General features: G+C 38.9%; 1 protein-coding gene across 1 annotated transcript in view; it reads right to left on the minus strand.

The window, feature by feature from the left end:
* Window positions 1-474: 474 nt before the first annotated feature.
* LOC117544051 (voltage-dependent calcium channel subunit alpha-2/delta-4-like) overlaps window positions 475-25,062 on the minus strand; it is a gene marked incomplete at both ends in the record, with an annotated part of 30,835 nt that continues 6,247 nt past the window's right edge. Inside the window, 8 exon segments of the mRNA XM_034212829.1 lie at window positions 475-564; window positions 1,070-1,144; window positions 3,041-3,191; window positions 10,145-10,205; window positions 10,441-10,572; window positions 14,522-14,684; window positions 17,718-17,777; window positions 18,156-18,272. Of these exon segments, the coding sequence (XP_034068720.1) occupies window positions 475-564; window positions 1,070-1,144; window positions 3,041-3,191; window positions 10,145-10,205; window positions 10,441-10,572; window positions 14,522-14,684; window positions 17,718-17,777; window positions 18,156-18,272 (849 nt within the window).

The raw sequence follows: 25,062 nt of genomic DNA on the forward strand, positions 1-25,062 counted from the left end.
ATCATCTATCCATCTATATATAGATATATCTATCTATCTATCCATCTATCTATCTATCTATCTTCCATCCATCAATCCATCTATCCTCTATCCATCTATCCATCTATCTATCTTAATCTATCCTCCATCTATCCATCTATTACCATCCTATCTATCCATCTATCCATCCATCTATCTATCACATCTAATCCATTCTATCCATCTATCCATCTATCCATCTATCCATCTATCCATCTAATCCATTATCCTCTATCTATCCATCTATCCATCCATCTATCCATCTATCTATCTATCCATCTATATATATATCTATCTATCCATCCATCTATCCATCTATCCATCTATCCATCTATCCATCTATCTATCTATCCATCCATATATCCATCCATCTATCTATCTATCTATCCATCCATCTATCCATCTATCTATCCATCTATCTATCTTCTTGTCCATGATAAAGACAAGGAGTCTAACCTCGTTGAGGATCTTGAAGGACTCCTTCATGGCTTTGTTGATCTTCGCCTCTCCTTTGACGTGCAGCTCGTCCACCAGCTGCTTGAAGTGCTGACAGAGAAACGCACATTTATTACATCGTTAGAGTCTATTGTGAAGACGGTGTGTTTGTCCAGGTTTCAGGATAATCACTATCTGAAAGTGTTTCTGCACAAACACATGATGGTGGTGAATGGAATGGATCACTTTGTGGTTCAAAAAGCACTGAAAATATATCATTTGAGACCTTTTCTACTTTTCTACACAACATATCACAGAGGACTGTTTTCAATACTTTTAAGCCACTTCGTTTTTGGACAGCTTTAGTTACTACTTGATGAACCAATGATGAACCTGTTAACATGGTGTTTATTTGTAGGCCTTAATTGTGTCTGGTTAGTCGTGTCTTGGGCTCTTATTGTGAAAGGTAAGATTGAAAGGAATGTTTTTGGTATTGTAATATTGTAAGTATTCATGACAAAAAGAGTAGAAAAGCAATACAATAAAAATAGAAAAACGTGTGTGTGTGTGTGTGTGTGTGTGTGTGTGTGTGTGTGTGTGTGTGTGTGTGTGTTACCTCTCTGTTGTCCAGGTCAGCCTGCACCAGGGTTCCTTTGAAGCACGGCTCCACGTAACGAATGTAATCTGTGTACTGAAGAGAGGAGGTCACCGGTTCAATTCCCACCAAACAATATACTGTCAGTGCAAAGGAACTAAATACATGTATTCAAGTGCTTTACCTCTTAGACCCCACAGACCCTTCGGCGGGTCCGAAACCACAACATCTGCAAGCAACAGCGTCTGAGGGCTTCTTAAGATGTCATAAACTATGAATGTTTCATATCCATGTAACGGGAAGAAACTCAGCTAACTGATGATTTCTTTTTTTTTTTGCAAAAAAAAAACACAAGGCTAACGCTGAGCCTCTGAATTAGCCCTGTGCGAAAAAATCTTAAGGCCGTTAGCACAGCACTCTAGCTATACTGATCAATAAACTTATTGGATCTGCACAAACAAGCTTAGATAACATCCTGAGAGTCCACAGATTATAGAAATATAAGGATCATCACTGAGCGATCAGAACTCGTGACAGGGGAAGCAAATACAGACAACACACGACGTAGCTTTAGGTAGCAAAACACGAGACATGCTCACCTTAGCTGTTATTCTGATCAAAAGTCGTGTTCAATGGCATTAAAACGAGAAAAAACGCGGCTGAAGGTTAATCCATAGGTTATAGCAATGTGTCGGTCACTTTGAAAAAATTATTGATAATCCATAATTAAATTTGTATGCAAAAATCGGAGAATAAAAATGTGCTGCTAATGGTAGCCACCAGAGTGTGTTGCAGCTCCGGTTTTGGCTAAGCGTCACTCTAACTCCTTATTTGGTAACCTGTGTGCGTATGTGGAACTTTCCCTCGATTCCATTGGCTCTAGCGGTTAAAAAGAGATGTCAATCATCAAAATCGACCAATGGGTTCCAGAGAAATGGCAAAAAAAAACATTTCCACCCAAATCACCTCAGAGGTGGAGTTTATTTTGCTAAACCTCTCTAAAAAGGTCAAATGTCAATCTTGATACAGGGTACTTATTATATGTTGTACTTTGGATTCCTAAAGCTTTTAGTCTACCAAGGGTAGTTTTCACTGTAAGTAAAAAAGAATCTTTGGACGGACACTATAATTGACAGTTTTATACTATGTTCAATCTGAATTTTCTTTAAAATAAAAACATCTATATTGATTCTGACTTTTCTACATCCAACTCACAGGTTTATCATAACTTTGAGAACAAAGATTATTAATGTAACCCTTTTAGAAGAGAAGATATGGTCATTTGTTCTGGGAATGTCCTTTTCGAGCCTGAGACCTGAAAAACAGGCTCAGGGCTTAACAGGTTAAGTCCAAGGGAGGTACTTGGACTTAACTATTCATGAAGATGAATTATTCTACTCCACTGCATCTGACAGCTTGAGTAACTTTACAAATTAAGATGTATTTTGCCAACAAAAACTGATGAAGCGATTATTCCATACCGCTTCAGATCAGTAAGTAAGTCAAATGTATTTATAAAGCGCTTTTCACAGACATAGTCACAAAGAGCTCGACAGAAGATTAAAACATCATAGGAATTATAAAGGAATAAATGACCACACAAGCCACGTGTTAAGAAGTGCTAAAAACACAATACACAATACAAACACAATACAATAGAATAAAATAAAAGCACACATAGCTGCTTGTCCTTTAATTAATGTCAATAATGTTGGTAATTATGTACTGTAGAGGTTTGAGTTACGTTAAACATTTACATTAAATAGTATATACAGTATGTTCTGGTTTGAATGATTTAAAAAATGTATTAGTTAAAATCTTTCGACATCTTTTTTTACAATTAAAGGTATGAACATTTGGAAAAATCATCAGTTTAATCCATATATAAACAAAATTAACACACAACGGATCAAATGTGTGTGTGTGTGTGTGTGTGTGTGTGTGTGTGTGTGTGTGTGTGTGTGTGTGTGTGTATGTGTGTGTGTGTCTCACAGCGATCACGTTGACGAAGTCGTTCTCCCCCAGTGTGTCCAGGATTGTGTTGATGGTGTGTTTGGCAATGGTCATCTTCAGACCCTTCATGCTGCCGCTGATGTCCACCATGATGACGATGTCTTTGGGGGAGGTGGCGGCCTGGATGTACCTGAACGCACCATGAGAGGGGACTCATTAATAATCGGATGTACTTGAACGCACCGTCACAGAACACCTATTACTTCCTGAATACCTGAATGCACCATACTTATTACTGACACAAGAGGAGATTGAGTATTATGTCTGTGTTCCTGAACACATCACCACCGAATACTGATTATTGCACGGATCTCCCTGAATGCACCACCACCAAAGAAAAGTTATTATTGCTTGAATGTCCCTGAATGCACCACTAGACTACAATGGATACAATATAAAATATAAACAGAGGATACTAAACTAGTACAATTAAAATATGAAAATAGGTTACGCATTTTGAATAACTTATTTATTGACTTCAAATCTCTGAAATGTGATTTTAATATTCTGATTTTAATTAAAGAAATCAGTTTTATTGGACTTCATGTTAATGTTTATTGAATGCACCAAACACCATTAAAATCCTTAGTTATTGACAGAGATGGTTCCAGTAAACACATCCTTTCCTCAAGTAGAAGTACAGATACTCGTGTTTAAAAATACTCTGGTAAAAGTAGAAGTACTGACTAAACTTCTTTACTCAAGTAAAAGTAAAGAGGCTTTGAAATGTACTTCAGTAAAAAGTACCCATAACTAGCAGCTGTTTTAAAGAGTACCTGACCTCCCTTTATATTAATAGAACAATAATGTCATTGTTAGCTAATGAATGTTTCCATGCTGAACAACGGCAACATGACAACGTTTCCATTGGTCCCTCTTCTTTAGAGAAGACCAGGAAATGATGGATACACGGATCGTGTTCAAATCAATAGGCACGCAATGACTCTAAAGAATAATGATCACGCATCAAACACACATTCAGACTAAAGGAACCAGCTGTTTGGAAAATGAGAGAAGTAGAAAGTACAGGTATTTGAGTTCAACATGTAAGAAGTAGAAAGTAAGGTATTAGTAAGAAGTAGAAGTACAGGTATTTGAGTTCAACATGTAAGAAGTAGAAAGTACAGGTATTTGAGTTCAACATGTAAGAAGTAGAAAGTACAGGTATTTGTGTTCAACATGTAAGAAGTAGAAAGTACAGGTATTTGAGTTCAACATGTAAGAAGTAGAAAGTTCAGGTATTTGTGTTCAACATGTAAGAAGTAGAAAGTACAGGTATTTGAGTTCAACATGTAAGAAGTAGAAAGTACAGGTATTTGAGTTCAACATGTAAGAAGTAGAAAGTACAGGTATTTGAGTTCAACATGTAAGAAGTAGAAAGTACAGGTATTTGAGTTCAACATGTAAGAAGTAGAAAGTACAGGTATTTGAGTTCAACATGTAAGAAGTAGAAAGTACAGGTATTTGAGTTCAACATGTAAGAAGTAGAAAGTACAGGTATTTGAGTTCAACATGTAAGAAGTAGAAAGTACAGGTATTTGAGTTCAACATGTAAGAAGTAGAAAGTACAGGTATTTGAGTTCAACATGTAAGAAGTAGAAAGTACAGGTATTTGAGTTCAACATGTAAGAAGTAGAAAAGTACAGGTATTTGAGTTCAACATGTAAGAAGTAGAAAGTACAGGTATTTGTGTTCAACATGTAAGAAGTAGAAAGTACAGGTATTTGAGTTCAACATGTAAGAAGTAGAAAGTTCAGGTATTTGTGTTCAACATGTAAGAAGTAGAAAGTACAGGTATTTGAGTTCAACATGTAAGAAGTAGAAAGTACAGGTATTTGAGTTCAACATGTAAGAAGTAGAAAGTACAGGTATTTGAGTTCAACATGTAAGAAGTAGAAAGTACAGGTATTTGAGTTCAACATGTAAGAAGTAGAAAGTACAGGTATTTGAGTTCAACATGTAAGAAGTAGAAAGTACAGGTATTTGAGTTCAACATGTAAGAAGTAGAAAGTACAGGTATTTGTGTTCAACATGTAAGAAGTAGAAAGTACAGGTATTTGAGTTCAACATGTAAGAAGTAGAAAGTACAGGTATTTGTGTTCAACATGTAAGAAGTAGAAAGTACAGGTATTTGAGTTCAACATGTAAGAAGTAGAAAGTACAGGTATTTGAGTTCAACATGTAAGAAGTAGAAAGTACAGGTATTTGAGTTCAACATGTAAGAAGTAGAAAGTACAGGTATTTGAGTTCAACATGTAAGAAGTAGAAAGTACAGGTATTTGAGTTCAACATGTGAGAAGTAGAAAGTACAGGTATTTGAGTTCAACATGTGAGAAGTAGAAAGTACAGGTATTTGGGTTCAACATGTGAGAAGTAGAAAGTACAGGTATTTGGGTTCAACATGTAAGAAGTAGAAAGTACAGGTATTTGGGTTCAACATGTGAGAAGTAGAAAGTACAGGTATTTGTGTTCAACATGTGAGAAGTAGAAAGTACAGGTATTTGTGTTCAACATGTAAGAAGTAGAAAGTACAGGTATTTGTGTTCAACATGTAAGAAGTAGAAAGTACAGGTATTTGGGTTCAACATGTAAGAAGTAGAAAGTACAGGTATTTGTGTTCAACATGTGAGAAGTAGAAAGTACAGGTATTTGTGTTCAACATGTGAGAAGTAGAAAGTACAGGTATTTGGGTTCAACATGTAAGAAGTAGAAAGTACAGGTATTTGTGTTCAACATGTAAGAAGTAGAAAGTTCAGGTATTTGGGTTCAACATGTAAGAAGTAGAAAGTACAGGTATTTGTGTTCAACATGTAAGAAGTAGAAAGTACAGGTATTTGGGTTCAACATGTAAGAAGTAGAAAGTACAGGTATTTGTGTTCAACATGTAAGAAGTAGAAAGTACAGGTATTTAGGTTCAACATGTAAGAAGTAGAAAGTTCAGGTATTTGGGTTCAACATGTAAGAAGTAGAAAGTACAGGTATTTGTGTTCAACATGTAAGAAGTAGAAAGTTCAGGTATTTGGGTTCAACATGTAAGAAGTAGAAAGTACAGGTATTTGTGTTCAACATGTAAGAAGTAGAAAGTACAGGTATTTGGGTTCAACATGTAAGAAGTAGAAAGTACAGGTATTTGGGTTCAACATGTAAGAAGTAGAAAGTACAGGTATTTAGGTTCAACATGTAAGAAGTAGAAAGTACAGGTATTTGTGTTCAACATGTAAGAAGTAGAAAGTTCAGGTATTTGGGTTCAACATGTAAGAAGTAGAAAGTACAGGTATTTAGGTTCAACATGTAAGAAGTAGAAAGTTCAGGTATTTGGGTTCAACATGTAAGAAGTAGAAAGTACAGGTATTTGTGTTCAACATGTAAGAAGTAGAAAGTTCAGGTATTTGGGTTCAACATGTAAGAAGTAGAAAGTACAGGTATTTGTGTTCAACATGTAAGAAGTAGAAAGTTCAGGTATTTGGGTTCAACATGTAAGAAGTAGAAAGTACAGGTATTTGTGTTCAACATGTAAGAAGTAGAAAGTTCAGGTATTTAGGTTCAACATGTAAGAAGTAGAAAGTTCAGGTATTTGTGTTCAACATGTAAGAAGTAGAAAGTTCAGGTATTTGAGTTCAACATGTAAGAAGTAGAAAGTACAGGTATTTAGGTTCAACATGTAAGAAGTAGAAAGTTCAGGTATTTGTGTTCAACATGTAAGAAGTAGAAAGTACAGGTATTTGTGTTCAACATGTAAGAAGTAGAAAGTTCAGGTATTTGAGTTCAACATGTAAGAAGTAGAAAGTACAGGTATTTGTGTTCAACATGTAAGAAGTAGAAAGTACAGGTATTTGGGTTCAACATGTAAGAAGTAGAAAGTTCAGGTATTTGTGTTCAACATGTAAGAAGTAGAAAGTACAGGTATTTGTGTTCAACATGTAAGAAGTAGAAAGTACAGGTATTTGTGTTCAACATGTAAGAAGTAGAAAGTACAGGTATTTGGGTTCAACATGTAAGAAGTAGAAAGTACAGGTATTTGTGTTCAACATGTAAGAAGTAGAAAGTACAGGTATTTGAGTTCAACATGTAAGAAGTAGAAAGTACAGGTATTTGTGTTCAACATGTGAGAAGTAGAAAGTACAGGTATTTGGGTTCAACATGTAAGAAGTAGAAAGTTCAGGTATTTGAGTTCAACATGTAATAAGTAGAAAGTACAGGTATTTGGGTTCAACATGTAAGAAGTAGAAAGTACAGGTATTTGGGTTCAACATGTAAGAAGTAGAAAGTTCAGGTATTTGAGTTCAACATGTGAGAAGTAGAAAGTACAGGTATTTGAGTTCAACATGTAAGAAGTAGAAAGTACAGGTATTTGGGTTCAACATGTAAGAAGTAGAAAGTACAGGTATTTGAGTTCAACATGTAAGAAGTAGAAAGTACAGGTATTTGAGTTCAACATGTGAGAAGTAGAAAGTACAGGTATTTGAGTTCAACATGTAAGAAGTAGAAAGTACAGGTATTTGAGTTCAACATGTAAGAAGTAGAAAGTGGTCAGAAAAATAAGTAGTAGAGTACTGATACCAGAAAAATGTACTTAAGTACAGTAACAAAGTATTTGTACTCCACTACTTCCCAGTTCTGGTTATTGACTATCCTGCTTTGATGTTTACATAATTCTGATTATTGATATGAATGAATAAATGCGTGCAGCTGCAGCACCGCGAGGCGTTCAGGGATATATGCAGCGCTCTGGTATTATTTGAAAGGCATGAACAGTCGCATATGGTGCCATGTGTGCAGCAGTGAGCCGCTAAGGAGAAGATTATCGTCTTTCAGAGGATCAGGACACACACACACACACACACACACACACACACACACACACACACACACACACACACACACACACACACACACACACACACACACACACACACACACACACACACACACACACACACACACACACACACACACACACACACACACACACACACACACACACACACACTTTGGCTTCTGTGTGTGTGTATTCTAATTGTTTCTCTTGTATTCTAAAAATAGACACACTTTAGAGCAGAATTAAGCGTCAGTTTAGTGAAGGTTTTTAACCTTTGTGCCTCATTAAGGGCATTATTGACTTATTTGTGTCAATGTTTTTGCATAGGCATTCACTTGGCAAGAGTTTAAATAATTTAAATAATGTCCTACTTTGGAAATTGGGCATCAGCTTCTATTATAAGTCTATCAGGAATTGAGTATCCAAAGTACAAGACAGTCAGAGAGTTAAAGAGGTCATATTCTGCTAATTTCTCAGGTTCAAAGTAGTATGTAGTGTCTCTACTTTAAAGAGTCCTCTCCTGCTGATGGTCAGGTGTATATCAGTATGTAGTGTCTCTACTTTAAAGAGTCCTCTCCTGCTGATGTTCAGGTGTATATCAGTATGTAGTGTCTCTACTTTAAAGAGTCCTCTCCTGCTGATGTTCAGGTGTATATCAGTATGTAGAGTCTCTACTTTAAAGAGTCCTCTCCTGCTGATGTTCAGGTGTATATCATTATGTAGTGTCTCTACTTTAAAGAGTCCTCTCTTGCTGATGTTCAGGTGTATATCAGTATGTAGTGTCTCTACTTTAAAGAGTCCTCTCCTGCTGATGTTCAGGTGTATATCAGTATGTAGAGTCTCTACTTTAAAGAGTCCTCTCCTGCTGATGTTCAGGTGTATATCAGTATGTAGAGTCTCTACTTTAAAGAGTCCTCTCCTGCTGATGTTCAGGTGTATATCAGCATGTAGTGTCTCTACTTTAAAGAGTTCTCTCCTGCTGATGCTCAGGTGTATATCAGTATGTAGTGTCTCTACTTTAAAGAGTTCTCTCCTGCTGATGTTCAGGTGTATATCAGTATGTAGTGTCTCTACTTTAAAGAGTCCTCTCCTGCTGATGTTCAGGTGTATATCAGTATGTAGTGTCTCTACTTTAAAGAGTCCTCTCCTGCTGATGTTCAGGTGTATATCAGTATGTAGTGTCTCTACTTTAAAGAGTTCTCTCCTGCTGATGTTCAGGTGTATATCAGTATGTAGTGTCTCTACTTTAAAGAGTCATCTCCTGCTGATGTTCAGGTGTATATCAGTATGTAGTGTTTTACTTTAAAGAGTCCTCTCCTGCTGATGTTCAGGTGTATATCAGTATGTAGTGTCTCTACTTTAAAGAGTCCTCTCCTGCTGATGTTCAGGTGTATATCAGTATGTAGTGTCTCTACTTTAAAGAGTCCTCTCCTGCTGCTGTTCAGGTGTATATCAGTATGTAGTGCATCTACTTTAAAGAGTCATCTCCTGCTGATGTTCAGGTGTATATCAGTATGTAGTGTTTTACTTTAAAGAGTCCTCTCCTGCTGATGTTCAGGTGTATATCAGTATGTAGTGCATCTACTTTAAAGAGTCATCTCCTGCTGATGTTCAGGTGTATATCAGTATGTAGTGTCTCTACTTTAAAGAGTCCTCTCCTGCTGATGTTCAGGTGTATATCAGTATGTAGTGTCTCTACTTTAAAGAGTCCTCTCCTGCTGATGTTCAGGTGTATATCAGTATGTAGTGTTTCTACTTTAAAGAGTCCTCTCCTGCTGATGTTCAGGTGTATATCAGTATGTAGTGTCTCTACTTTAAAGAGTCCTCTCCTGCTGGTGTTCAGGTGTATATCAGTATGTAGTGTCTCTACTTTAAAGAGTCCTCTCCTGCTGATGTTCAGGTGTATATCAGTATGTAGTGTCTCTGCTTTAAAGAGTCCTCTCCTGCTGATGTTCAGGTGTATATCAGTATGTAGTGTCTCTACTTTAAAGAGTCCTCTCCTGCTGGTGTTCAGGTGTATATCAGTATGTAGTGTCTCTACTTTAAAGAGTCCTCTCCTGCTGATGTTCAGGTGTATATCAGTATGAAGTGTCTCTACTTTAAAGAGTCCTCTCCTGCTGATGTTGGTTAGCTGGCCGGCTCTGTTGTGATTGGTCAACCACTTAGAGATCTCATACAATGTGTTGGAGCACTAGCCTATAGAAGTGCGAGAGTTACATAGTGATGTCACTGTGTTATGGAGTATGAAAGTAGTATGAACTCACCAGTTTCTGTTCCTGCAGTCGAAAGCTGCAACACCGTTAGAGTCTGGAGTCCATTTAATACCTGACAGGTGAGATAAGAGCGTTAAAAACTCCAAGTAACTAATGATACGCTGTAATTGGTTAATGCACAGAAAGGAAGCACCATCATAAACACAAGAAAAAAGGGACAGATTTCTCACTTTTGGTTTTAACTTTTCTTTCCAAGGAGATTTGGGGTGCAGATATTATATATTTAGTGTATGCTTAATCAGTTATTTAATTAACATTTTGAAACATATGTGTTTCTGTAAACTGACCGGGAAAGATCCGGAAGAACCCGGTGGAGCTGCCGAAGAACTGCCAGGTGAGCGTGGAATCTTTCTGGAAGTTTCCGATAAAAACATCGTTCAGCGCCTCCGAGTTATAGATCGAATTCAGGATGTTCGGATCTGCAGGAACAAGGACAGAAACACATCTTAAAAAATAACCTTTATAGAGATCTACTGCACCACTGCATACTTTATACACGAGGGCAAAGTCGTTGCATTTCTTATTTTAAACAACATGTTAAATTCAATGTGGTGCATGTGCACAATGTGCAGGGTTATTGATAGTCGTGGAATGAAACTAAGGGGGCGGGATATCTGTAAGCAGGTTGACCAATCACAACAGAGCCAGCCAGCTAACCAATCAGAGCAGACTGGGCTCTGGTTTCAGACAGAGGGTGAAAAGAGGTGCTGCAGCACAGTATGAGAACAATGAAGAGCTTTTTGAACATTAAAGCATGGAGACATGTAGAGCAGTGGTTCTCAAACTTTTTCTGTCATCCCCCGCTTTGAACAGGTGGGCCTTTTCAAGCCCCACCTGTTCCTCATCGCTCCAATAAAATGGTAGGCCAAGCTTAAAATTGTCAAATGTATCGTTCTATAACAGGGTCTCCAACCTTTTTTAGGATGAGGGCTACTTTCAAAAAATAAAACAAGTCGTGAGCTACTTTTACTCCTCTTTTTAGTTTTTTTTGCAGTGTATATATTTAGCACATTTTAACATTATTATATGCTGACCTTTAACCTTTGTGTGCTGTTTGGGTCTGTGGGACCCGTTTCCAGTGTTTACTAAAATAAAATATATGCAATTTAATTATTTTAACCTGCTTTATTTGGTGGTGGACGTCACATCCTCTAGGGGGGTCCGGGGGCATGCACCCCCAGGAAGATTTTTTTTAAATGTTGAAGTTAAATGCATCAATCTGGTGCACTTTGAGCTAGGGCTGCTCAATTAAATCGTATTTTAATCGCAATTACGATTTTGGCTTGCAACGATTATGAAAACAACATAATCGAAATAAAACGATTTTATTTTTTTTAAATAGGTTTTTCAGTTGAATTATACTTAAAGTTCAGGGTAATCAACTGTTAAAAACATACTTTTCAAATGATTTTCTTCAATAAATTGATGTTTTCAAAGTAAATGGTTGATCGTTTTTTTAAATCGTGATATCAATTATTGACCCAAATAATCGAGATTATGATTTTTGCCATAATCGAGCAGCCCTACTTTGAGCCCAACATGAATTTATGGATACAGCTCTCAACACTCAGATGAAAGGGAGCTGTATACTTTTCAATAATCCAAACATCTTTAGAATACGATCTCAACAAATCATTTTAAACTTGTTTATTCTTATCTTATGTTACCTAGTTAGCATTCTTTCTTTTTATTTATGCATATTTGACTAATCCCTCCCCTTTTAAACTTGTTACTGTCCTATAGTACACATTGGAATGATTTCTTACTTTATTTTTTACAACTTTATTAAATAGATAAAGGTGTGCTCTCTCTCTCTCTCTCTCTCTCTCTCTCTCTCTCTCTCTCTCTCTCTCTCTCTCTCTCTCTCTCTCTCTCTCTCTCTCTCTCTCTCTCTCTCTCTCTCTCTCTCTCTCTCTCTCTCTCTCTCTCGCTCCACATTGCTTTTCTTCCCGACTGCAACGCTGTTGTGTGTGTCTGTGAGAGCGTTTCACATGTGTGTATGAGAGATGTTTACCAGTGGCGAGCCTATCTCTGAGGGCCTAAGATATTCTACAAAATAATATTATAAAACATTAAAAATATATATTTGTTTCTTTATATATCTTTTTTAAATATGTTTTTAGTAATATTTGTCATTAGTTTTACAAATAATAACTTGATTAAATTGTATTTAAAATAACATTTCCAAAGAAATAAATCCTTTGAATCTGCCTATTCAGTTTCTGTTTGAATGTGAAGGGTTAAATGAAAGAAGCTCGTCTCTGCGAGGTGAAGACAGGAGCTGATTGGACGTCCAGCTGTGAATTTACAGAGGGCCAGCTATAGTAACTGAAGAGAGAGTAATGTCAAATGACAGTACAATTGACCAATCATATCTTGCCTCTAAATGGGTGGGCTTTATTATCGCGGACTTTATGACAGATTCCGCCCGCTGTGAAACGTTTCTTGTTTCCATAGCAACAACTGTCAACAGCGTAAACTCGCCTTCAAAATAAAAGCATGCCAAATTACACTTAAGACATACAACTGCAACGAAAGTAACAAACACAATGCAATATCCTTTTCAATTTCAAAGAACACAAATTGGGTTATCTACAGGTGTTGTTTTGTGTGTTAGAGGGTCGCTGTCATTGATGCGTTTTGCACCCCGGGCCGTTGTTTTGATATTCCACCAGTGTGAAAAAAAAAATAAGAATTTTATTTTATTTAAATAAAAATTATTTTTTTATTTTGTATTTCGTGACCCACCTATCACATCTCTGCGCCCCACCAGTGGGGCGCGCCCCACACTTTGAGAAACGCTGCAGTAGAGACACTACATACTGATATACATCTGAACATCAGCAGGAGAGGACTCTTTAAAGTAGAGACACTACATATTGATATACACCTGAACATCAGCAGGAGAGGACTCTTTAAAGTAGAGACACTACATACTGATATACACTACACCTGAACATCATCAGGAGAGGACTCTTTAAAGTAGAGACACTACATACTGATATACACCTGAACATCAGCAGGAGAGGACTCTTTAAAGTAGAGACACTACATACTGATATACACCTGAACATCAGCAGGAGAGGACTCTTTAAAGTAGAGACACTACATACTGATATACACCTGAACATCAGCAGGAGAGGACTCTTTAAAGTAGAGACACTACATACTGATATACACCTGAACATCAGCAGGAGAGGACTCTTTAAAGTAGAGACACTACATACTGATATACACCTGAACATCAGCAGGAGAGGACTCTTTAAAGTAGAGACACTACATACTGATATACACCTGAACATCAGCAGGAGAGGACTCTTTAAAATAGAGACACTACATACTGATATACACCTGAACATCAGCAGGAGAGGACTCTTTAAAGTAGAGACACTACATACTGATATACACCTGAACATCAGCAGGAGAGGACTCTTTAAAGTAGAGACACTACATACTGATATACACCTGAACATCAGCAGGAGAGGACTCTTTAAAGTAGAGACACTACATACTGATATACACCTGAACATCAGCAGGAGAGGACTCTTTAAAATAGAGACACTACATACTGATATACACCTGAACATCAGCAGGAGACGACTCTTTAAAGTAGAGACACTACATACTGATATACACCTGAACATCAGCAGGAGAGGACTCTTTAAAGTAGAGACACTACATACTGATATACACCTGAACATCAGCAGGAGGGGACTCTTTAAAGTAGAGACACTACATACTGATATACACTCTGAACATCAGCAGGAGAGGACTCTTTAAAGTAGAGACACTACATACTGATATACACCTGAACATCAGCAGGAGGGGACTCTTTAAAGTAGAGACACTACATACTGATATACACCTGAACATCAGCAGGAGAGGACTCTTTAAAGTAGAGACACTACATACTGATATACACCTGAACATCAGCAGGAGAGGACTCTTTAAAGTAGAGACACTACATACTGATATACACCTGAACATCAGCAGGAGAGGACTCTTTAAAGTAGAGACACTACATACTAATATACACCTGAACATCAGCAGGAGAGGAGGACTCTTTAAAGTAGAGACACTACATACTGATATACACCTGAACATCAGCAGGAGAGGACTCTTTAAAGTAGAAACACTACATACTGATATACACCTGAACATCAGCAGGAGAGGACTCTTTAAAGTAGAAACACTACATACTGATATACACCTGAACATCAGCAGGAGAGGACTCTTTAAAGTAGAGACACTACATACTGATATACACCTGAACATCAGCAGGAGAGGACTCTTTAAAGTAGAAACACTACATACTGATATACACCTGAACATTATATGTATGTTCAGACACACAGGTTGACCTCTGACCTTTGTTGAAGACGTTGGTTGGAACCTGGATGTCGCTCAGCAACATGTTGACACGCAGGTTGTTGAAGTGCTCGTTTTCCTCCAGAGGAAACTCAGCGCCCATATCTGGACTGTTTCCGTCCTCGTCCACTGAGTTTATTAGCATCGAATTGTAGTAATCAAACTGAGGGGAGACAGGAAGTGGGACAGCCTTTCAGAATAAAACTTAAATTGTATTGTTTTCTATAGATATGTTTCTTAATGCTTGCTCTAATATGAATTATCTCTTAGTATGTTCGTTGTTATGCCTTCATGTCAGTCTTAGTCTCAAATGTCTTTATGTGAAATTGGTTGAAAAACCTGTTTACATGTTCCTTGTTCAGAGATGTGTTGGTTGTTCAGTTTTCTAACAAACCAATCAAACAGGACTAGAAGGCCATAATGTGTATTGTTTGTATACGTCGATATGTTCGGTTGTTCCCCCGCTGCAGTGTGACCTGGTTTCCTCTCAGGATCAGAGGAGGATCTAATTCCAGGTGTCAGCTGAGGCTTTAAATCTGCTCCACCTCTGATCTAAACGCCGTTAGCATGCATGCTAACATTAGCACTGAGTTTAAAGCAGCTGAGACGAGCAAACGACAGATTAGAGGCGTCAGACGGCACAGGGATTATCTGAGGATAAACACAGAACTGCAGAGCTTCATTCATAAAGTCCACCACAGATCTATAAATAAATATATGTTCTGTGTTTATTCTTGGGTTAGGGTTAGGGTTAGGGTTAGAGATTTAAACAGCTCCAAAATGCTCAATATGTTTTTGTGTGACCAAATATTCTGCTTTAATCCATATTTAGTCCAACACAGAAATACACAGCATGTTAAAGGTGGGGTAGGTAATTCACTTCAGAAACACTTGTTATATTCCATGGAATGCTCTTAACATCCCGATAGCAATGAATATCTTAAATGCTTTGACAATAAATCCATAAAAAATGTTTATCTGTGGAAGCCGTAGCGCTGTAAAAAGCACGACCAATCATCTGAGCCGGCTAAAGTAACTGGACGGCCTACCTGCCTGTCAGCCTACCTGCCTGTCACAAATTGATCTCGTGCCCTCATTGGTCATGAGCGCGTTCGTGTGTTGGAGGAGGGGCTCTGTGAGGAAGTCTGAAGGAAGTGGCAGATTTCTTCCGGTTGTGTATTTTAAAATTCTAGCGCACTCGAGCTGGTTTCTCCATTCTTACCTACCCCACCTTTAACGAGGGGTTTATAATGCATTTACAGTAAAATACCACTTTTTAGGGGTATTGTACTGGATATGCAGCCTTTTACAAAGAACATCACAGATTAGAGGCTCCTTTCACTTGAATATATTCAGCTCTTAAAACATATTTATCTATAGATGTAATTATGTTTAAATTCACAATGTGTTTTCTTTCTAACCAAAGAATCAGTTTTAATACATATATTTTTTTAGCTTCAAAAACTACATTTTCAATGCAATCAAAAGAGAGTTACTCTTAAGCTTTCTGCTGAAACCAAAATGAGGCACACATATGCATTCATTAAAGCAATTACAATGACATGTATATAAACAGAATGAGACCAAATCTGTGTCGGCTCTGACACTTTACACTAAAATGGTTCCATAAATAAGGATTATAGTTTTTATTTCCATTTGTTTGGAGCTCCATCAAGACTTTATTATGTCAACTAACACTGTAAAAGGACAAAAGCAAGCATTCAAAGTTGATTTAATAAATAAAAAATACGTTATTATCAATGCTTTATTTAAATTTGACGATTCAATGGTCCTCCTATTGTGTTCGTTTCCCCCCTTACTTTGGTGTTCGCGGTCACATTTGACCGGTCCTGTTTGAACTGCTATTACATTAAGACAACAACATTAATCTTCACCACATGTCATTTAACACCCTTTCAAACTGTATTGTATCAGACTACTGGTATACATGAAACACTGCAGTGAATATACAAAGAACAGACACTGAACATGTATTGCGTGTGCCAGGTGTGATCCATGTGGGGGGAGGGGCACATAAGAGCGGGAAATGTGTCAAATTGTTCTGTGTGTGTATGTGTCTCTGTGTGTGTGTGTGTGTGTGTGTGTCTGTGTGTGTGTGTGTGTGTGTGTGTGTGTATGTGTGTGTGTGTTTGATCTGATCTGGATGGTTACTAATTCCTTTTCTTTATGGCGGTCACAGGAACACCATGGGTGTTACAAAGTTGACTAAATCATCCAAAATTAAATTCTTCTTCTTCGAGTCCGTAGCAATCTCAGATGTCGTTCTGCCAGTATCGGGCACAGGCCACAGCTGATGGGGTAGGTTCTGCCAGGTCTTCTGGACTGCACCGGGGGGCATCGGCACATTCCAGTAGGTCTGCACTGATCCACAGCTGCACGTGTCTTCTGTGGTGTAGTTCCACACTTTCATCAGCTTTGCACCTCCCCTGTTCCACACGCAGTCTGTTAAGTGACTTCCAGGTTGTCCAGCCAAGGTCGTGGCCACTAGCGAGGCTTTCCGTTGGTGTGATTCCTCTGTCCAGCCATTCAAGAGCTCGTGTGTCATTCCTTTGCCATTCATCTTCCCAGATGTTGGTCCTTGCTGCTTGTTTGGTTGTCTGGAGGGGCAGGACTGTCTGCAGAAAACTGGCTCTGGATCGGAGCCTGCGTGGGGGTGCTACGTGGCCATGCAAGGGGTTTCTGATGTCTGTCTCCTGTGTTCTCCGTTCATCTTGAGCGATACCTAGTCGTCTGATGTGCGGGGGAGAGATGCCGGCTAGCGCATAGAGGCACAGGACAGGTGTTGTCTTAACTCATCCCGCGATGATGCGGCAGGTGTCATTCAAGGCTGTGTCGACCAGTTTAGGTCCAAAATTCAATGCAAGTGGTGATCAGCAATGTTACATGTTCAAATGTCTACTGTGAAGGATATCATGAAGCCTCAATGCTATCGAATGTAAAACAAAAAAGTTATGATTGATGAAAGTAGTAAATCGGTCAGATTTGACCCGAAGACAACAGGAGGGTTAAAGAGTATATCTTTGTGCGGCGAGGATGTAAACAAGATATGACAAAAGATATTATTAAGATTTAAATCTATAAAAAAGAAAGTGAATGTCCTGTAGGTTCACCAAATGTTTGCATGTGTTTAGTGCGCTTAGAGAAATACAAATACGTATAAAAACAGAGCACCCACCTGTAATGTGGCGTTGAACTCGTGGTAGAGGTCAGCGTCCTCTGCAGACTCCGCTAACCTCTGACACAAAAACACACAGTCAGAATGAATACAACGAGAAACACCTGTTATTAAACGTGTTGATTTTAAGGATTGTGAATATGTATTAAAAAAGTAATGAAGCAATGTCTCATTAATCAACAAGTGCTGTGACCAAACAAACCTTTAAAAACCGTCTTATTTAAGCGTTTTATATTCAATATTTCTCAAGAACTGTGTATTTTATAACATAATATTATCAGATTCACAATCTAATAATGAGCTGATACTGTCTAAGCTTTCGTCATAACAATTTAAATCTTCACAGTTGATCAGAAATGTGTAAAAGTAGGTAAACCTTAGAAAACTTGAATCTGAGAGGTTTAGTTTTACATCATGGGGGGTCTGTTCTTTCCTCACCTTCACAGACTTCATCTTCTTTCCCAACAAGCGCTCGATCTCGTCGGAGTAATCCTTCACCAGGTCGTTCCCGTTCAGATCCACCATCTTAATGATGGGCTCCACATCCTTCAGTTTCTGACGGGGAGACAAACACAACAACTCTGTGAACATTCACTCTGTGGACAAGTGACGAGTAAAGGGGATGCTACCTTCAGGGTACACTACAAAAATACATTATTTATTGCAAAATTATATCAAAGTGATAATTCCCCCAGAGTCAGACTCAACGCTGAAGTTAATGGAAACATCGAACCCATATGGACCAATTTATAAATATATATATTAGGGCTGTCAAACGATTACAATGTTTAATCAGATTAATCACAGCTTAAAAATTAATTAATCATGATTAATCACCATTCGAACTATGTCCAACATATGCCATTTATTTATGTATATTGTTGTGGGAATGGAAAGATAAATGAAAGAAGGCGGATATATCCATTTAACATACAGTATCTATGTTTATTATAACATTTTCTGCGTGTCAAAATGAAAGACAACCCACACACCTATCAATCATCAAACCTTGGGGTCTTAATTCATTACGTGTTGATTTATATCAACGGGGGAGTACTTCAGGAAAGTCGACAGAGGGGAGGGGGGGGGGGGGCTAGTGGAGTACTTCGTGACCACAGAGTGTGAACGTTGTGATAAATGACATGATGAATTGGAAATGGGGGACCCTGATGTAAACAAGACGAAAGTCTTTCTCTGGTCTGCATCCCCTTAACAATTGTATGTTTTGAGCTGTACTGTACTGTACCCAATATACAAGCTGTTAATAAACTTATCAATCAATCAATCAATCAATCAATCAATCAATCAATCAATCAATCAGGGGCCTCATTTATAAAGGGACATACGCTCAAAAGATGGCGTACGCCAGTTTCTACGCAATGTTTGCGATTTATAAAATACTAACTTGACGGGAAAACGTGCGGTCCTCCACGCAAACTCTGACCCATGCGTACGCACTAAGCACAACAACGGGAGAGACGAGAAACTGCGACACCGTTGGCAGAAGGAAGAATGGAGAGAAATATGTGGAAATAATACCATAAATAAAATGTTACCTCTCATTTATCAGATATGAAGAATTCACTTTCAAACATTGATTAAAACCAATCTTAAAATGATTAAACAAACGCCTGTTTGAGACTCCTCAGTGCACACAAACACATCACCTGGATAAATAAATAAATACGGAAATGTTATTTAAAACCACCTCGAATATGTTGTGTTAATGTTATGAAATGTTTTCTCATACATGATGCGGTAAGCAGAAGGACATAATTACGTCTAAACTGACGCCGTGTTGCATTTCTATAGGTTGTAGATACGAGCATGGTTTTATATACTATCACGTTTAATCGTGTTTTATGCCGTTTGCTAAGACTTGATAAGTCGCTCGTAAAACACAGGAGGTATGGAAGCTAAGAACACCATATGTGGTAAATTGTACAGCTAATATAACACAACACATTAATTTAGTTGTATTTCCTTTAACTGGTGGATATAGAGTTGCTGGGGGGGGGGGGGAGACGCACAGGCTGCAGTGGAGACGCTGCGCACAGCTGATCGACAGCTGGGACACAAACCACCAAATACAAAAACATAATTCAGATCCAGTCGTCATGACTCCACTCCGGAGGGATTCCCCGTTCACTTCTTACAGTCTCTCATCAAGGGGGGGTCTCCTGTCCCCGGTACAAACACACTGCCTGAGGAAGGCTATGTGTATTGTTTTTGTCATTAACTTTTTTCGGGCCATTTATTTATTTATTTTGGTGACGATCCGACCTCCATGCTGCTACTCTGGTTCAAACTGCATCCACCAAACAATATGATTTATCTCCACCTCCCCAAAATAACCAAAATCTGACACGGTGTGAGATGTCTTTTTTAGCTGTTCTGTCGTCATTTCCTGCGACTTTCTTCATAAAGTCAGTCAAAATGAATGAATGGGCGTTTCTTTGACTATTTATAGGCAAATATGGGCGTTACGTGAAGCCCGCAAAAGCTGCACCGCATTTCGAGTCGGTTGTGATTTATAAAGGGAAACCGGCGCAGGACGTGCTGTACGCACTTTCCTCGCCGGTACGCAATGTTTGGTGAATCGGAAAATGTCGGAACATTTCTGTAGGCCTACCTATTTTTTTGGATTTCTACTACGTAAGCAACCTTCCCACGTGAATCCTACGCACGGCGTTATAAATGAGGCCCCAGCTGTTTTAGCGCAGTTCTCCAGTGAAGGGGGGGAGTCTCCCTCCGCAGCCGGTTGGCGTAGTTTTGGCACAATTTCGTTGTACAGACCAACGTTAACAGCAGCCCTGTCTGTGCACACGGAGACCGACTCTGTCGTCCGGTGATCTAACCGCCTTCTGGAAAAGCTTCACAAGTACGTCGGTACGCAAATGCGCTTTGTGACACAAGTGACGGTACGCATTTCAGATTACGCACATAACCTGCTTACTATCCGATGTGTCCCCCTGCCCGATCGGTACTGCGCATGTGCGAGATGGTCCGCCATATTGGACAACTCCGGACGGCAACCCAAGATGGACACTTGACACAGTGGCTTTTAACAAAGCTCAAAAAGAAAACTCGAGAGAGAAATGAGTTATTGTTATCACAACGTGACTTCACTTTTATTTAATAACTTTTTTTATTGGGTTATTTTATTTGGGGTTAAATACATTGTCAGAATAAGTGTGGAATGAATTTAACTTCTGTTAGACAGCCATATGCCATACATTTTTGCACACATTCACAGTAAATATTTATTCAGTATGATGGCTGTCTAACAGAAGTTCAATTCATTCCACACTTATTCTGACAATGTACTTAACCCCAAATAAAATAACCCAATAAAAAGAGTTGTTAAATAATAGTGAAGTCACGTTGTAATAAAAATAACTCATCTCTCTCTCGTTTTATTTTTGAGCTTTGCTAAAAGCCACTGTGTCAATGTTGTCCTACTTGGGTTGCCGTCCGGAGTTGTCCAATATGGCGGACCATCTCGCACATGCACACTGCAGATCGGGCAGAGCTGCAGATCGGGTAGTGACAACATGCACCCCTGTACTACAGCAAAAGTATTCTCCGTTGGGACTTCCTGCAACAACACCACGCCGTTATCTTGATTCTGATTGGCCAGAAGACATTATCAAAGATGTTCTATTGAGAAGACGATCACTACGTGACAAACGTTTTCAAAACAGTTTCTGGTCTTTGGTATTTCCAGACAAGTGGCTGAAATCAATCTGACTAACTGCTGTCTGTGCAATTTACTCCGCGAGTTGGCAGACTTTATTTAGCTTACTTTAACATCATTTTTCATGGTGGGGCTAAGCCATTTCTTGGTATGGCTGTAGCCTACCCCAGCCATACCCTGACGCTGCCACTGGTGGGATGTATGGGGCGGGCCATTCTGCACATGCGTTAAATGCGTTAAATATTTTAAAGCAATTAATTCAAAAAATGTATTACCGCCGTTAAAGCGATAATTTTGACAGCATTAATATATATATATATATGAGCTGCTATCTTCCTCTCTGAACTATAGAGTCAGTCTCTAAGTCCAATTAGTCCGAGCAAAACTCAATGAGCCAATCAAAACAGAGCTGGCCAGCTAACCAATCAGAGCAGACTGGGCTCTGGTTTCAGACAGAGGGTGAAAAGAGGTGCTTGAGAGAGAGATGAAGAGCTTTTTGAACATTAAAGCATGGAGACGTGACCCAGTAGAGACACTACATACTGATATACACCTGAACATCAGCAGGAGAGGACTCTTTAAAGTAGAGACACTACATACTGATATACACCTGAACATCAGCAGGAGAGGACTCTTTAAAGTAGAGACACTACACACTGATATACACCTGAACATCAGCAGGAGAGGACTCTTTAAAGTAGAGACACTACATACTGATATACACCTGAACATCAGCAGGAGAGGACTCTTTAAAGTAGAGACACTACATACTGATATACACCTGAACATCAGCAGGAGAGGACTCTTTAAAGTAGAGACACTACATACTGATATACACCTGAACATCAGCAGGAGAGGACTCTTTAAAGTAGAGACACTACATACTGATATACACCTGAACATCAGCAGGAGAGGACTCTTTAAAGTAGAGACACTACATACTGATATACACCTGAACATCAGCAGGAGAGGACTCTTTAAAGTAGAGACACTACATACTGATATACACCTGAACATCAGCAGGAGAGGACTCTTTAAAGTAGAGACACTACATACTGATATACACCTGAACATCATTTAAATTCACACAACATCCTTAACCCTATGCAATCTGGATTCAGATCAAAGCACAGTACTGTGACTGCCAGTCTGAAAGTCTTAGACGATATTAAGGCTGCTTTGGATAACAAATCTGTATGTGTTGCATTGTTTATTGACCTAGCCAAAGCATTTGACTCTGTAGATCACCACATTATGTCTAATGTTATGTTGATGTCTCGTTTCGGTCATAATGCCATTTGCTGGTTTCAGAGTTATCTAACCGACCGTACTCAATGCGTCAGGTTGGGTAGTACTGTCTCTGAGCCTGTCACCTTGGAGAAGGGAGTTCCACAGGGCTCTATTTTGGGGCACTTGCTCTTTTTATTATATGTAAACAATATTTGTAATCAGATGCAATTTTCTACCTATCATATGTATGCTGATGACACTATTGTATAGTCATGTGCTCCTTCTCTGGATATGGCTGTTTCCAATTTAAAATCTGATGTCATCACGCTGCAGCATGCACTTCTTGATTCCAAACTGCTTTTGAACAGTAAGAAAACCAAAGCAATGCTTTTTGCTCCCAAGTCAGCGTCCTCTTGCCTCTCCATTGACACCCTTGATGTATATCTTGGCTTTTGGTTGGAAAGTAATCTGAACTTCAAACACCATATTGAAGTTCAGACAAAGAAATTGAAATTCACTCTTGGCTTCCTTTACAGACTTAAATTGCCGCATTCACACCGCAGGACTTTCCCTGGTACTTTGGTTCTTTAGTTCCGTTAGTACCAATAATGTCGCGTTCACACCGCCGGGACTACTCAGTGCCGGGAACTCTTTTGGCCATTTTCAGTCCCTGCTAGAGAGGTGGTACGAACCTGGTGATAAAAGAGTGCCAATTTCTATTCTATTTCTATTGGCTGGGCGAATTGCAAACCACGCCCCGTTAGACTCTGCATTTTTTTTGTTAGGCAGCCATTTTTTTCCTCGCTACAAAACCACATCCACACCTGAGCGAGTCGTTTTTTTGTACTTTAAAGCAGTTATGACCACACGCACTACAACACCGGAGCGGTGGAATGATGAGGAAGTGTCGGCGCTTCTGGCAATTTACTCTGAGGACGGGATGCAGCAGCTTCTACAGAAAGCAGTTCCCAACTCCAAATGTTTTGAGCGATGTTCGCAAAAGCTACTTGAGCTGGGAATCGTGCACAGTGCACACGGATGCCGGGTAAAAATAAAGAAACTCAGGCAGGACTATAACAAAATTAAAGACCACAATAATAAGAGTGGTAACGATTTTCTATTGTTATTATATATATATATTGCCACTGTTTTTTAATACTGACACCTAACTTGCACTAAGGTGTGTCTGCTGCTATATATATTGCCACTGTTACATTGTTTTGAAACTACTTACACTTTACTTTACATTTCACACTTTTATTTAACGTCAATTTACATGCATACGACACACATGGAACAGCGTGATGCCTTATTGTTATGTCTTGACTGTGCAATAAAACAAACAAACTGGCGAAGCTTTATTTATTGTGTCCCACCCCAAATGTGCAGAATAGAAGAATGTGAGAGCAGACAGGTGTCGTGGTTGAATTTATCTACAATGTTGCAACCTTGTGCAGCAATGGCAGAAACACAAGTCTTACACACATAAACACAAGTCATTTATCATGTCATTTGTTTTAGATAAATAAGGGAAAAACACCAAACAAGGGTTAATGTCCTTTTCCAAAATCAGCCTGAGGAGGTAATATATAATAAATACATAAAGATAAAGTCCATTGTTATAATGGGGTATTTTATTTGTAAATTACCCTTATGAACTCCATCATGTCTGAGGTCGGAAAGTAAACAAACGCCTCATACAGCGGGTGGGCTTTATACCCCCTCCCCGTGTAGTTCTTCTTCTCTCGTTTTTTTTTGTACTCGCCGTGAAGTGGTTTTGCGGCCTGCCAGTAAACCCAGAGAAGAAGAAGACGAAGTGACGTCAGCGTAATCTTGCCTCAGGGAAAGTACTGCGGTGTGAATGCGATTGGCACTAGCCCCCTGCTGGCATTAAAGTACGGCAAGTCCTGCGGTGTGAAAGCGGCTCATGTTGTTTTTAAACTTCATCCCGTAAAAAGTTGGTCTCTGGCTTATTCCTGTCCCTGCTGGACTACGGTGATACCATCTATAGATTTGCCTGTCCCACTGTTTTGGCCAAACTTGACCCACTCTACCATGCTGCACTGCGTTATATATCAGATGCACCCTATAGGACTCATCATTGCACACTGTACAGCCTAACTGGATGGTCCTCACTTAGTATGCGTAGGATGCAGCATTGGTTTTTATTAATGTATAAAGCCATTTTAGGAAAGCTTCCACTCTACATATGTGCCAGATTTGCTCCAGTTTGTGACTCTCACAACCTCAGATCCAGTTCCTGGATACGGGTACAGGTTCCTGCTGTGCGGACTGAGGCTGGGAAAAAGAGTCTTTTTTATTATGGTCCTTGGTCTTGGAATGACCTTCAATCACGCCTCAAACTGAGGGCACTTGTCTCAATAGCATGTTTTAAATTGAAGTTGTCTGAAGTCCTTC

Source organism: Gymnodraco acuticeps, unplaced genomic scaffold, assembly GCF_902827175.1.
Source record: "Gymnodraco acuticeps unplaced genomic scaffold, fGymAcu1.1, whole genome shotgun sequence".
Taxonomy (NCBI): domain Eukaryota; kingdom Metazoa; phylum Chordata; class Actinopteri; order Perciformes; family Bathydraconidae; genus Gymnodraco; species Gymnodraco acuticeps.